At 34.3% G+C, this 14,371-nt stretch overlaps 1 protein-coding gene across 3 annotated transcripts in view; it reads left to right on the forward strand.

Moving 5' to 3' along the window:
- Window positions 1-2,446: 2,446 nt before the first annotated feature.
- LOC126726974 (carboxylesterase SOBER1-like) overlaps window positions 2,447-14,371 on the forward strand; it is a 64,931-nt gene continuing 53,006 nt past the window's right edge. For 2 of the 3 annotated variants that reach the window (XR_007656109.1, XR_007656108.1), the window contains exons 1-6: window positions 2,447-2,745; window positions 5,001-5,053; window positions 6,338-6,461; window positions 6,607-6,728; window positions 8,009-8,116; window positions 8,198-8,402. Coding sequence is in view for 1 of the 3 variants with exons in the window: in XM_050432418.1 (XP_050288375.1) it covers window positions 2,460-2,745; window positions 5,001-5,053; window positions 6,338-6,461; window positions 6,607-6,728; window positions 8,009-8,116; window positions 8,198-8,287 (783 nt within the window). In the remaining 2 variants the exon portion in view is untranslated. Of the gene's footprint in view, window positions 2,746-5,000; window positions 5,054-6,337; window positions 6,462-6,606; window positions 6,729-8,008; window positions 8,117-8,197; window positions 8,446-14,371 lie in introns of those variants that run through there. The other variant, XM_050432418.1, reaches the window with a different exon arrangement.

The following is a 14,371-nucleotide window of genomic DNA, read 5'->3' on the forward strand; positions in this document are numbered from 1 at the left end:
TTTGTAGTCTTCACTAGGGCTGTCCACGGGTCGGGTCGGGTCAGTTTTGGACCCAACCCGAACCCGACCCGCCGGCGTTGGGTGGAAGGCGAAGGGACCCGAAATCGACCGCCGGTGTCACTCGATCAAGTCGGTTTTCGGTTCGGGTGGTGTTCGGGTCGGTTCGGTCGGTGTTGAGAGTCGCCGGATCCTGCAAACGTCGCCGGAATCTTCAAAAAATTCGCCGGAATCTGCAAAAATCCAGTAGATTTGCACCAAAAATCACCGAAATCAGCCTGGATCTCCTTGAATCTTGCCGGATCTCACCAAATATGGTCGAGATCTCGCTTGAATCTCCTCAAATGTCGCCGGATCTCACCAAATCTTGCTTGAATGTCGCCGGATATTTCCAGATTTGTATATAACGTCGGTCGGGTCGGGTGGCTCGGGTTTTGGAGAAGAAAACCCGCCACTCAACCCGCCGGCGTCGGGTCTTGGGGTCAGAAATCCGTCACCGACCGTCGGAGTGGTCGGTTCGGACGGTTGCTGGTTCGGGTTCGGGCGGGTTGGTCGGATTTCAGGTTGGGTTGGACACCCCTAGTCTTCACTTGTGCAAGGAAAATAGCAATGTTGTAAATTTTGTATTGTGCACGGACAATAGCACTATTTAATTTGTGATTCTATTCTTGTCATTCTGTTTTGGGTGAAGCATTGTCTCTGTTTTTGTCATTCTGTACAAGATAATTTGTGCAAGGATAATAGCACTTGGATAATTTGTCATTCTCTTTGCTTGTTTTGCTTGTTGAAGTTGGCTGTAATTGTACTTGCTGCCATGGTTTATGGTTTGTGTATGTCTGACTGTACTTGTATGTTGGTTGGATTCTTGCAATTGAAGCCATTGATGAAGACTGTTTATTTTGCTTGTGTAGCCGTTGGGCAAGTGTCCTGGAGATTATCAAAATCTGCTAAGAAAATATAGTCCATGCAAATGAAGTTGACAACGCATAAGAGAACTTCAAAGGAATGCAATTTAAAAATTTTAGTCATGTCCTTTTTTTTTTTTTTTTTTTTTTTTTTTTTTTTTTTGATGTTGTTGATGGTTCCCTATGTTTCTTTAGAATTAATTAATGCTTCCCTTGATGAGGTGAGAAGTCTCCCCCAACTTGGAAGATCGATGGCTGAACTTTATTAGTATTTATTTTATTATTGTCGGCTTGGTGAGGTAATTAAACTTAGCTTCTCATGTTGAAGAATGAAGATAGAAACCTGCCCCGTCCCCAACTTGGAATAGGTGGCTATAACTATAGTGATTTTTCTCGTTGATGATTCCCTATGTTAATTTATTTAGAATTGATAACTTTTTTTTTTTTTTTGAATTTTTAATGCTATATATATATATATATATATATATCCAAGCCCCATTTCTTTTGTCCTAAACTCTTTATTTTCCAAATTCTCATTATTATTTTCAGCACCTAATCCACCTTTGCATTGCTGTGTCTCCTCGCAACCTCTTCGATAAGGGTTGGATCGTGGGGGTAGACAGCTCGAACCAGTGCAAGTTGGTTCATCGCCTTTTGTTATAGTTCCATATTGAATAAATTCAGCATTTGTAGCTTCAATGAAGATCATTGAGTAAAGCAAGAGAGTGGCAATGATGATAACCAATGCTTTGGACATGGCCATGTCTTTGAAGCAAATTGGTTTAGGACCTCGCTATTAATGAGAATAAAGTGCCAGCTAGAGAGGAGATGGTTGTGAGAGTAGGACTGGTTAAAGATGGGTTTAAATGAAGCTTAAATTTAATGTGGGAGTTTCAATTAACATGAGAAATTAAGATTAAGTTTCAATTATTAATTCTCTTTAATTACAATAAAAGTAACTTCACCCGGCAACATATTTATTATATATGAAAAGGCTAAGTTAACGAGATTTTTTTTTTCTTCTAATTTTATGTTTTTAAGAAGAAAATTAACATGAATTCTGATTGAACCACTAATGTGGTATCTAAGAAATGAAATCTTAACCGTGAAATAAACTCCCTCTATTTCAATTAGAATAGAGTCATTGTGTTTCGTTTTGGTAATTTCATCTTCAATTTTCTTCAAAATTAAGTCTTAAATTACCAAAATAAGTAGTTATCAAAAAAATTACCAAAATAAGTCAAATTAACAAATTCAAATAAATTTTCAAAACCCAAAAAACACATATATTTGGTTGAAAGTTTTATCAACATTATTTTCATCATTTTAAGCTTTAATAAGAAAAATGTAGAATCCAACTCAACCCAAAAAAAAAAAAAAAAAATTCAAGGTATTGTGTTTGTTTTGACGAAGCAACAACCTTAACAACAGTTCATTCTCGTACTCTTCTACGACAACCGTTTTTCACACGAAGACAAGGGGGTAATAAGGTATTTTCAAAACCTTGTTCCCAAAAATTTGCAAAAAGTCAGAAGAGTCGTATAAAAAATTGCAGAGATGAAGGTTGCTCTATTTGCAAAGCCAATTACAGCCTTAGCAATCACTCTGAGTAGCACCATTGGGTTTGTGCTACTATCCCACTCACACCAACAACTATATTCTCTAAAATCAAAGACCCACACACATTCAATGGCTAACAATCGAAGCTTTATTGTTTGGCTACATGGATTAGGGGACTCAGGCCCAGCCAATGAACCCATCAAATCCCTTTTCACTTCCCCAGAATTCAAAAACACAACTTGGTCTTTCCCTTCTGCTCCTTCCAATTCAGTCACTTGTAACAGTAAGTTTGAATCTTTGTTTTTGTTTTTGTTTTTTTTTATTTTTTATTGATTTGATAATAAAGTTGTTGACTTTAATTATGACTCTGCAATTGCATGCTCAACCCAATTGAAATTGAAATTTGTATATGTTAAATGTATTGGTTTTTTTATTTATTTATTTTTATAATGGGTTGGACTCAAAGGGGAATTTAAGTGGTAGTATACTGATGGATTCAAAATTCGAACCAAATTCAGAAAACACTTTAATGGTAGTAGTATACAATACACAAACACAAACTACCTATATAATGATTACAAATTTAGTTTTGTATTGCACCAACTAAACAATGAACATGGCTTCTTCTTTTAATCCTTCTACGTTGTCTTTTTTGTCTTTTTTAAGTTGTGTTTCTATGATTTCTTGGTTCAAAAAACTTTTTATGCTGCTTTTAGTGTTTGAAATTTTGAGCCGGGCAACTTTAAAAGATGTTGGAAGGTGTGGGCTAGTTTCAAAAGCCTGGAACTTGCTAACTTATGATACAAGTTTCAAGCAAGAACATTCTAAAAAGACAAAAACGATTTCTGGATTTTTCATTCGGGGTTATGCAAGAAAACCCGTTTCCAAGTTTGTTTCCATCAATGCTTTGGATTGTGACTCTAAACTCTCTCTTAACTTCTTGCCCAGTCCTGTACAAATTGAAGCCTCCACTGAACAAGGTATTCTATTGTGCGTGAAGAGTTCTGAAACAAGAATTTTGGGAGTACCTGAGTATTTTGTTTGTAAGCCGAGCACAAAACAATGGCAGCAGATACCAAATCCTAAATATTACATCAATCTTTCAAATTACAATGCTCTTTTTTTTTTTTTTTTTTTGATACAAGATAGAATTCTACTCTAGCCTAATCTAAGTGTATATGTGCGTGAAGTTCCTTCTTGGAGACTCGAACCCCGGCCCTTGCCCCCCACACCCCACAAGCACTTATACTTGTGGAATGACCATCCCTAGTTCAAGCCTTCGCGTGGTTTTTTAACTGATCAGTGGCTTAGTGGTATGCTCCTTGCATTTTGGCTAACTGATCCCTAGTACAATGCTCTAACATATCTAATAAATTAGAGATATTTGCCTAGCAATTAGAGCATCTATCATTCTACTGTAGTCCAGGGGTCTCAAGGCCATTATAGTTTCTGACTTAATCAAATTTTTTATTTGGATTATTCAAAGGATACTGTAAAGGGAGCATAAAGGTATGCTAATAACAACAAATTGAAATGAAAAAGTATAATTTCTTTTTTAGTCACTAATGCACTGTGATATGTGCCACCTTGACTTTCAAGACATGAGATTCATAGCTTATAGAGTAGCAAGAAGTCAACCTAAAGAAACTGATGTAATGACACAATAAATCAGACTTTCAGAATTATGATTCTTAGTGGTACTTGTTCATGTAAATTCTTCTATTCATACAATTTTTGCTGAAAACTTCAAATTAAAAGAAATAAAGACATAGATGCCATTTTCATTTGGTTTGTTGATGGTCATTGTATTCTTAAAATATTCAATCCTGATTAACTTCTGATGTTGCATGTTGTAAATGGCGATAAAATAATTTTCTGGCTATGGCCTTTTCCCTTTGTGAAAACATGAATTATTGATCTGTCTCTGGCTACTGTTTCATGACTAGAGGGATAAAATTTTTGTTTCATTATCATAAAGTATAATTTTTTTGCTTGTGTTTCATCATTCTGGGTTGAATTTGTTGGTCCATGGGTATCCTTTATGTTTTTTCCTCGTTGGTTCTTCTAGAAGACGTATTCAGGGAGTTCAAGGTTTTCTGCATGGCTTGTAAATGCAAAATTTTCACATCAAAGTAGAATAGCAGATATAAGGTCATCCCTGGAAAATGCCCTTTGGTCTATGAATTAAAATGATATTAATAAAAAAGATATTGTTCCATATATTCAGAGTAATTTCTAACCACTACAAATTTATATAATCATTTCAAGTCTTTGGGATGTCCAATTATGCTGTATTGTCCAATTGAAGTGTTGCTTTTTCATTATTCATTAGTTCCCTTCAATTATCTCTGGGCCTTATCATAGGGAGTATTGCTTTCTTGGTGTGGCTTCCTTGATTTGTATGTTAATAATGAGTAAGATCAAGCTATAGAGCATGTATCAACATTGGCATAACAAGTTAAAGATTTACTCATTCTGATGAAGATGTTTTAATATTTTCTTCATCTTAATGCATTCTATCTTTGCTTCTCCTTGTAGATGGTGCTGTGATGCCTTCATGGTTTGACATTCATGAGATTCCTGTGACAGCTGTAAGTTATGCTTCCCTCCTTTTCTTTTTTGGTTTATATGGTGAGTTACATGCATATACTGTGGGTCTTGAACCTACAAGCTACAACCCCACCTTCCACCATACTCTTACAAGGGAAGGAGGTGTTATTTAGCTAGAGCTCATTAGCTTGTTTTTTACCGCTTAAATCTCTCTGAGTTCAGTTTGCATGATGATATATGTATATGAAATCAGTAAGTCTAAGTACACAAAGAAGGGTTTGGCTTACCCACAATACTTTTTTAACTGGAATTTCTTTTTGTTTTAATGAGAAACTGCTACATCACCCACTAACTAAATAAAAAGTGGAAATTGAAACCTTTTACCACTTACTATTATATATTTAAAACAAAAGAAGATGTCTAATTAAAAAAAGTACTAGAGGTAAGCCAAACCCCACAAGAATTTTACTACAAATTTCACATCTGTTGAGGTGGCAGTTTGTGATTGGTGTGCAATAAAGTGATGATAGTGGTGGTCCCATGTGGGAATAATGTTGCACCAATTATAATCTGCCACCGCAGCAGCTTTTGAAAAAAAGTTGTGATATTAATTATGTCTATAGCATTGTTTGAACCAAAAATTTACTTTTTTTTTTTTTTTTTTTTTTTTTTTTGGTTTTGTTGGAAACAAGAAGCTCCTGATAAGGGATTTATTGGTAATTCTTGTATGAAGTAGAATTCTGTTCGATGGGTTGCTATTTATGTTGTGATAGTAGAATGGTAATTGACTACTTTTAATAAGCAGAGCCTCGTTTATGATGGCTTTACTTATAAATTCATCTGATGCTAATGCTTGATGATTGGCATCAGTCAAATTGACTTGGCACTTATTTATGCACGATCAAGTGGAACAAGGGTCTTAATAGGAGTAGAGCCCAGCTAGCTTAAAGTGGTTCGGTCAACCTTCTGTCAAAGGTGCCACAATCTTCTGATACAGTACTGTTAACTTCAGAAAAATATTAAATAATGTCTTGAGATTTTCTGAAGGTCATACCATTGATGTTAGATTGCATTGTTGGCTTTTACTAGTCTCAATCTGACACTGAACCAGATATGTCACACCACTAGTGCAAATGTACATCTCCACTTGAATCTTTTATGGATTATCAGTTATTAGAATTTGTCAGTTGCTCTTTCTATAGTTAAAGTGATGTAGCAAGGCTTAAAGAATCTCCAGGAGGGGATTGTGAATTGCTTTGGTACAATACTAGTTGATATGCTAATTTGTTGCATTTATTGAAGACTATTTTTCTGACATGAATCAGAATTCTCCAAAAGATGAAAGTGGTGTGCTTAAAGCGGTTCAGAATGTGCATGCAATGATAGATAAGGAAATAGCTGCTGGCACAGATCCTAATAATGTCTTTGTGTGTGGATTCAGTCAAGGAGGTCTCCCTTTTCTCATTGCTCTTCAATACCCCCCCCCCCCCCCCCCAATAAAAAAACATAAATAAATGGACACAGAAAAATATTGTTTACATCATTGATTTTATATAGTGCTTATAATATGAAAATTTAAAAAACTCTTTTGCAGGTGCGTTGACATTGGCAAGTGTTTTGCTGTACCCAAAAACTCTAGGAGGAGGTGCAGTCTTCAGCGGATGGGTTCCTTTTAGTTCGTCTATAGTAGAAAAAATTTCATCAAATGCGAAGAGGGTACCTTTCTTCAAAAACACTGTGACGTGGTTTTAGACTTAGGGTGTGTTTGGATACTGCTTATTTTGCTTAAACTGAAAAATTATTGCTGAAAGTACTGTAAATAAAAATCAAAGTTATTTGAAATAATAAAGTAGGGCCTATGAATAATGCCAAAAAGTGCAGTAGGACCATGAATAATAGCAAAAATAAGCTGAATAGTGAAATAATTTTAATTTTTCATTCTTACCCAAACGCACGCTTAGTTTAAAAACTTTATCTTTTCTTTATATATTTTTTAGTATCTTCTTGACTTGCCATTTGGATGCATATGAAACAAAGATCTTAGCAAACATATTACCATTCCAAATACAATTTCTCGAACCGTTCCTGGAGCCTCTTTTTATTGTGCTTTAGGGATTACATTAAGGCACAATTACATCCCATAAAATCCTCAATGAATTAAAGCCTAAATTCAAAATTCATATATGAAATCGAAAATAATAAATTCTGAAATAAAAAATTGATTATGCTTCTTGCATCGGTGGTGTAATACATTTGGTTCAATATTCACTTTGTCCTCGGGGGGGGGGGGGGCGGGGTTTGAGTGTAGAATTTCTAACCTTAAAAAAGGAAAAAAAGAAAAGAAAAGAAAGAAACCCTCACTCTGTCCTCCATCTTGACATATTCATCTCCTAGTTTAGCTATGGATTGTTGTGCATTTTCTTTTTAAATCAAATGTAATCTTGTTATTTGTAATGAGAATAATTGCACATCTACAAGTTTCTCTAGTGCATCAACCATGGTTTGGTGGCATAGATTTTAATTTGGTGATAGGTTGCAGTTAAATAGTGTTGGATTGCTTGAAACTCGTTCACTAAAACAACTTGTATGCATTTACACTAACAACTCTGTAGACAGAGTTCAATTCCTGATGTTTGCAAGAGTTTACTTAGGTCTGAGGATCTACATGGCACCCTACTAGCACATTCTAGTCCAAGTAGCAGATCTTGCTAGAATCACCCGACTGTATTTGCTAATTCATCTCACTGTTATAGATAATCCCCTTTTTTTAATATTCTTAGTCATTCATGTGTACCAGTAGGCCCATCTGATTTAGATTCAACTGGTCATATCTGATAATAGGCCCCACTGCCATAGACGCATGTCTGGATCATTTGGAAACTAACACTTTTGAGTTAGAAGGCTGTAAGACAAATTTGTATTAATTCTATATTTAGATTTGCATGTAACTCTTCAATTTACTTGTGTTTTGGTTATGAATCTGAATGTATGTGCAGACACCTATTTTGTGGTCCCATGGAATGGCTGACACAACTGTATTGTTTGAAGCTGGACAAGCTGGTCCTCCTTTCCTTGTAGACGTTGGTGTTAGCTGTGAGTTTAAGGTAATACATCCTGATATTGCAATATTTTTCTTAAATTCTTGCTTGATTTGTTTAGGACTCTTGAAAATCCTTTATTCACAGGCTTATCCTGGTCTTGGCCATTCAATAAGCAACGAAGAGCTGCGGTACTTGGAATCGTGGATAAAGACACGTATGCCGGGTTCTTCTTAAAGACTTGGGTGGAACAAGTCCTGTTATATGCATTGGTCTTTGATTTTCGAGTTGTCATACAATTCTTACATAACGAAACTTGAATTTTCAAGTTACTTCACATATTATGATGAACCTAAATCTAATTATCTAAAAGCTATTTGAAATTACTTTTAAAATATGCAAAGCTCCTTACTTTAAGCCCACTCATTAAGCTTGGCAAGTATTCATGTACTAATTTTAGCATTACTGTGGTGGAGAAAATTATTTTATACTTTAAGAGCCATGTTTCCTCATCTTACATGGATGATAGATCTCATATTAAAAATCCAAATTTGGTAATACTAGGTCCAATCTGTGTTTGGATTTAATCATATTTTTTGCTTGTTCCCTTTTTAGGAGAAATTATAAGGTCCTGGTAGACAAGTGACGTGGTTCACCATTTCACGAAAAGAGTTTAAAATTGCTAAGTTAAATTTTTTTTTTTTTTTTTAAAACAGAAATTAATTACTGACTTAGCAATTTTAAATAAATGAGAGTTTTTTAGTTTTTAAATAAATGAGAGTTTTTTAGTGGAATGGTGAACAAGTGACGTAGTTTACCAGAGGACCGTATAATTTCTTCATTTTCAAGTCCCCAACAAAAAAAAAAAAAAGACCTGATTGGATAGTGGCCTTATGTTTTGAACATGTGTACATAAGACATGCTCTCAAATTTTTCTACCTAGATGAAATGTCTAGATTCTGTTGAATGGTACCGGGTTTAATACTGAGCTACATGCATTCATTAGAGTGAGAGGTAAGTGGTTGAAACTTGAAAGTTCTTTGGTTTAATTTAATATAATTTAATCACCTTGTTTTTAAGTAGTCAATTAAATTATTATTATGTGCTAATAAATGTATGTTTTCTCTTCATCTTCGTACAGGTATTAGAGAACTTCAAGCATGAAACAAACACCTTTAAAAAAAAAAAAAAAAAAAAGGATCCTCAAAAAAAACAAAAAAAAAAAAAAAAAAAAAAACATGAACAACCATTTCAATTAGGACAACTACCAACAGAAGATGCAATGCTCATGGTATCATCATCATCATCATCATCATTAGCCCTTAAGTTTCCTGCAATAGAACCATTGTCTTCCCCATCTGCATCAATTATACAACTCTCATCACAACTTGTAGTGGCATTGGGCCTCTGAACTTTCTTGAGAGGAGAAAAATCAAGACATGGGGTTCTTTTAGCACATGGACAAGACCAAATCTTTCTCAAGAACTCAGCACTACCTTGTTTGTGAGTCCTGTCCTGATCAAAAAATTGGTTTTGAAGGACGCCCCCCTTTTCATTTCTCCAATCCTGTGGCACCCTTAAATTAGACCTATGGATGGTGAATTCCTTAAAGTCTCCACCAAGTTGCCTAACCTTGAAGTTGTCATCACCTAGAGACTCCAACAATGTTGTTGCTATCCAATCATTGTCGACACAATACTCAGCAAGATCACCAATTTCCATATCACCCACAAACTCCATAAGTGGTGGACAAGGTCTAACAATGCAAATTGGAACCATCTTCTCCACCTTTCCACTACTGTATTTGACAGTAAACCAATGCCCTTTTTCATCTTCTACCTTTGTTATTTCAGCAAGGCACCATGCGCCTACTGGCTTAGCCACCCTACTGTTCAATACCTCAACTTTGCTCCCAACATTGTATTTCTTTGTGGGTGTAACTTAATTTGATAAATTCATGGGTGTAAACTCAACAATGCAATCACACGCAAGAATATAAGAGAGTTTGAAGCTGTTTTTCTGTTATTATAAAGCTCTCCAAAGACCGATCATTAAGAAAATTTCACAACAATATATCTGCAGGGCATTGGAGGATTAAAGATTCTCTAGAGTTTGTATTTAACTCAATTACACAGTTCTTAATATCTCAACCATTTATCGTAAGAATTAATCAGTATGTATTAAAATGTAAAGGGAGTGGCATAATATACAGCCATTTGTTTAAACTTGAATGGTTGAGATTTTAAGCATAGAGTAGAATTAGATTAGAACTCTGTGTAGCTTAAACATCTTATTCCGGATGAAGCGATGGTGATCAACTTTTTTTGCTCTCTCTTTTACGGGTTTACCATAAATTTAACGAAAAAAAGCAATACGTGTATATATATGTTACGTGGTGGATTCAAATGGGTGGATTCAAATTATTCAATCCAGGATTTTCTCCTTGTTAGCCGATTTTACTTATCTCTCTATATCTCTCTATATACGTTTTTTTATTTATTTTATTTTATTATTTTATATGTTGTGTTGTTTTGTTCTCTAAGTAATTTGTGTCCTTTTTAAGATTCAGTTTGTCTCACTCTCAGGAGTACATCTATTTTCTTATTTATTTATATATATATATATATATATCAGTGGCGACTCCAGGAATTTTTCCCAGGATGTTCCTAAAAATTTTTCCCAGGAAATTTTTTTTTTGGGCACGTGATTTTCTTATCAAATATTTGTCCATAATTCTAACAAAAAAATAAACAATAAACTATAAGTTCATTTGAAATATTAATAAAATTATTAATTATTGTTGTTTAGTTGTTTCATTAATTTGTTTGTCTTTTATAAACTATAATTTGTCATATTGTTGTTTCATTATTTATAAAATTATTAATTATTGTTTAGCTTAACATAATTTAATTTGTTTGTCTTTTATAATGTATTGGTTAATTATACTGCTTTAATTATTGTTGTTTAGCCTAACAATAAACTATATTGCTTTAATTTATCTGTCATTAATTATATTGCTTTAATTTGTTATATTGTTTAGCCCCATGTGCACATTACACATGTAACACATCCCATGTGCAACACAAAGGCACAATAATTAAAACACTAAAGTAGTGTAATGTGCAGCCCGGCCCCCCATGTGCCCATCTACCCCCACCCCACTCAACAAACAAGCACGCCTCATGCCTAATGAGTGATGCCCCCTACCAATCAGAAAATTTCACAATCACACATTACATTAAAAGACAATTAATATCTCACCAACACCAACACACTACACACACCAACACCAACGGATAAGATAAACTGATAAAAGCCAAATTCAAAAAGTTAAAAACAGATAAAATGACAAAACATTAATAAAGCTAAAGTTTGGCCAATCAAAAGAGAGAGAGAGAGAGTTAGTCTTATTAAAGAATAAAGAGAGAGAGAGTTTAATTCATTTCAGTTCAGATAGAGAGAGAGAGAGAGAGTGTGTGAGAGACTGAGAGAGAGAAAATGAAATACCTTGAGGGAGGGAGCATCGGAGCAGCCGAGCAGGGACGCCTGAAGGCTGAGGCAGTGACGAGGCGACGTCACGACGAGCAATCTGCTGATCTCCATCCTCCGATGAGGGTTAGCGACGAGCAACGACGACTTGTAGGTCCGACGAGCGAGCTATGACTGATCCGATCTTCGACGAGCGAGCTGTGACCGATCTGATCTTCGTCTGTTGGCTTGAGGCTCAAGCGACGTTGCTCTGAGGGACTGAGTTTAGGTTTGCTTTAGGCCTTTAGTGGTTTCCTTTTTTTTTTTTTTTTTTTTTTTGATAAAGCCTTTAGTGATTTCTGATTTAGACCTTTAGGGACTGAGGCGTTGCTCTGTTTTTTTTTTTGGAGAATCTGTGGGTTTGTAATCTGTTGGGCTTGTCGTGGGCTTGGCTGTGTTACAATTTTTTTTTTTTTTTTTTTTTTTTTGGCTTGAAAGTAGAACATATAAATTTTTTATTTTATTTTTATAATTTGAGGGTGTTTCTAATTCTATGATTGAGGGTGTTCCTAATACAGAGTAAATATAAATATTTTTTTTTTTTTTTTTTTTTCAGGTCAGGGTGTTCCTAGGAACACCCTGAGTTGCACGTGGCGTCGCCACTAATATATGTGTATATATATATATATATATATTATGTATCAATCATACTAATATACTAATACTATGGGTTCAATTAAAAAAAAATCATACTAATATATAACTTTTTTTACTAACGTGTTATTTTTAACAAATTATTATTTTTGGACAACTACTAGGTTGTTATTGGTAAAATATTTCTTTCATATAAAAATTAAACATGTGACATTCACCATCTTTATTATGCATCAATTACATTATGCATAATAAATCAATTACATCGCTTGTGTTGCATGGTGTGCATGTGTTTATAACCAACTTCGCGACTCTAATTGCCGCTAGCAGTTTTGAAGTTGGCGTGTTGGTTTGAATGTGTGTTTTATTATTAAAAAAAAAAAAAAAAAAAAAACATTATGCTACTTTCAACAAGTCTTTTTTTTTTGGTTCCTCAAAAAGAAAAAAGAAAAAAGAAAATAAAAAGGAATTCTTTTGTTTTGCGAATTAATATAGGAAGCCACATTCCACATACACCATCTTTATTATATAACAATTACAACATTCCATTTATTTAAAAATGATAACAAAAACAACTCTCAAAAAAAAAAAAAAAAAACAATTGTTTAAAAAAATTATGAAAGTTTTTGTGTAACTAAACTTATTGGTAATGAAGTCCCAATTTTTTTTTTTTTTTTTTGAGAAACAAGACTGTGCAGCACTATATTATTGAAAGTTGGCTAATCTAGCTTGGAATACAGGAAATGCTTGTGGTGAAACATCCTTCATCCATACTACAAAATATGAGATATGCAAGACATATCGAGCTAGACAGTAAGCTACCTTATTACCTTCTCTCCTTTTATGAGAGTGATGTAATTTTGTAAAATGCCTAGAATAGAACTGATTGTCATCAATCAAAAGCCCATTAGAGGCTAAATTTTTTTAATATCCGTACTCTCTTATAATAGGGCGTCACTTTAGTAACCAATTAACCACACTTGAGCATGACAAGGTATTTCGACTCAACATCTAATATGTATTGTACATCAATGCACTTTTAGTTTTATGATTCTCATTATTTTCAATTTTTTTTACTTTTGTAGATTAATGATGCAAAAACTATGTATAAAAATAATAGTGAAAATGCATTTCAATTGGAACATTGTTGGAGAATTTTGAGGAATGAAGCTAAGTGGTTGAAGCTAAGAGATAATGTGAAGGTCCGCACAAGACAGCCAGTCACACAATCTTGTCATACTTTTGCAAGCTCAATAAATCTAGATGAAGATAATGATGAGTTGAACTCCAACGAAACCTTGGAGAGACTCAAAGGCAAGAAGGCCGAAAATGAGAAATTAAAGAAAAGAAAGAATTGCGATGATGTGGTCCCAATACTTTCCTCCCAATTGGATGAAATTAAGGAAGAAAAGAGGAGAATGCATGAGGAGAAAAAGGAAAGTATGCGCATTGCATTAGAAGAATGAAGAGAGTTAATGCGCACTGCACCCGAAGAACGAAGAGAGTTGATTCGTATCAAGGAAGAGAATAATGAAGTAGAAAAGAGGAAAGTGGAAGATGAAATTATGATGAAAGATACAAGAACCATGGATACTGAGCAAAAAGAATATATTCGTCTACATCGTTTGGAAATCTTGGAGAGGTTAAGGTCTAAATTTCCATCATAATTGAATATTATTATTGACAATATCTAATTAAGTAATTTTTTGTATAGTGCAAAGATACTAGCACATAGTTGACATAGATGATTTGATGTTAGACATCTCTTTTGTTGTATTTACTTGTGCAGGGAACATGATTATTCAATCTCTAATCATGTTAGATATATATTTGTAGTCTTCACTTGTGCAAGGAAAATAGCAATGTTGTAAATTTTGTATTGTGCACGGACAATAGCACTTTGATTATTCAATTTAATCTGTGATTCTGTTGTTGTCATTTTGTTTTGGGTGAAGCAATGTCTCTGTTTTTGTCATTCTATACAAGATAATTTGTGCAAGGATAATAGCACTCAGATAATTTGTCATTCTCTTTGCTTGTTTTGCTTGTTGAAGGTGGCTGTACTTGTACTTGTTGCCATGGTTTATGGTTTGTGTATGTCTGGCTGTACTTGCATGTTGGCTGGATTCTTGCAATTGAAGCCATTGATGAAGACTGTTTGTTTTGCTTATGTAGCCGTTGGGCAAGTGCCCTAGAGAT

This window comes from Quercus robur, chromosome 5 (assembly GCF_932294415.1).
Source record: "Quercus robur chromosome 5, dhQueRobu3.1, whole genome shotgun sequence".
Lineage (NCBI taxonomy): Eukaryota > Viridiplantae > Streptophyta > Magnoliopsida > Fagales > Fagaceae > Quercus > Quercus robur.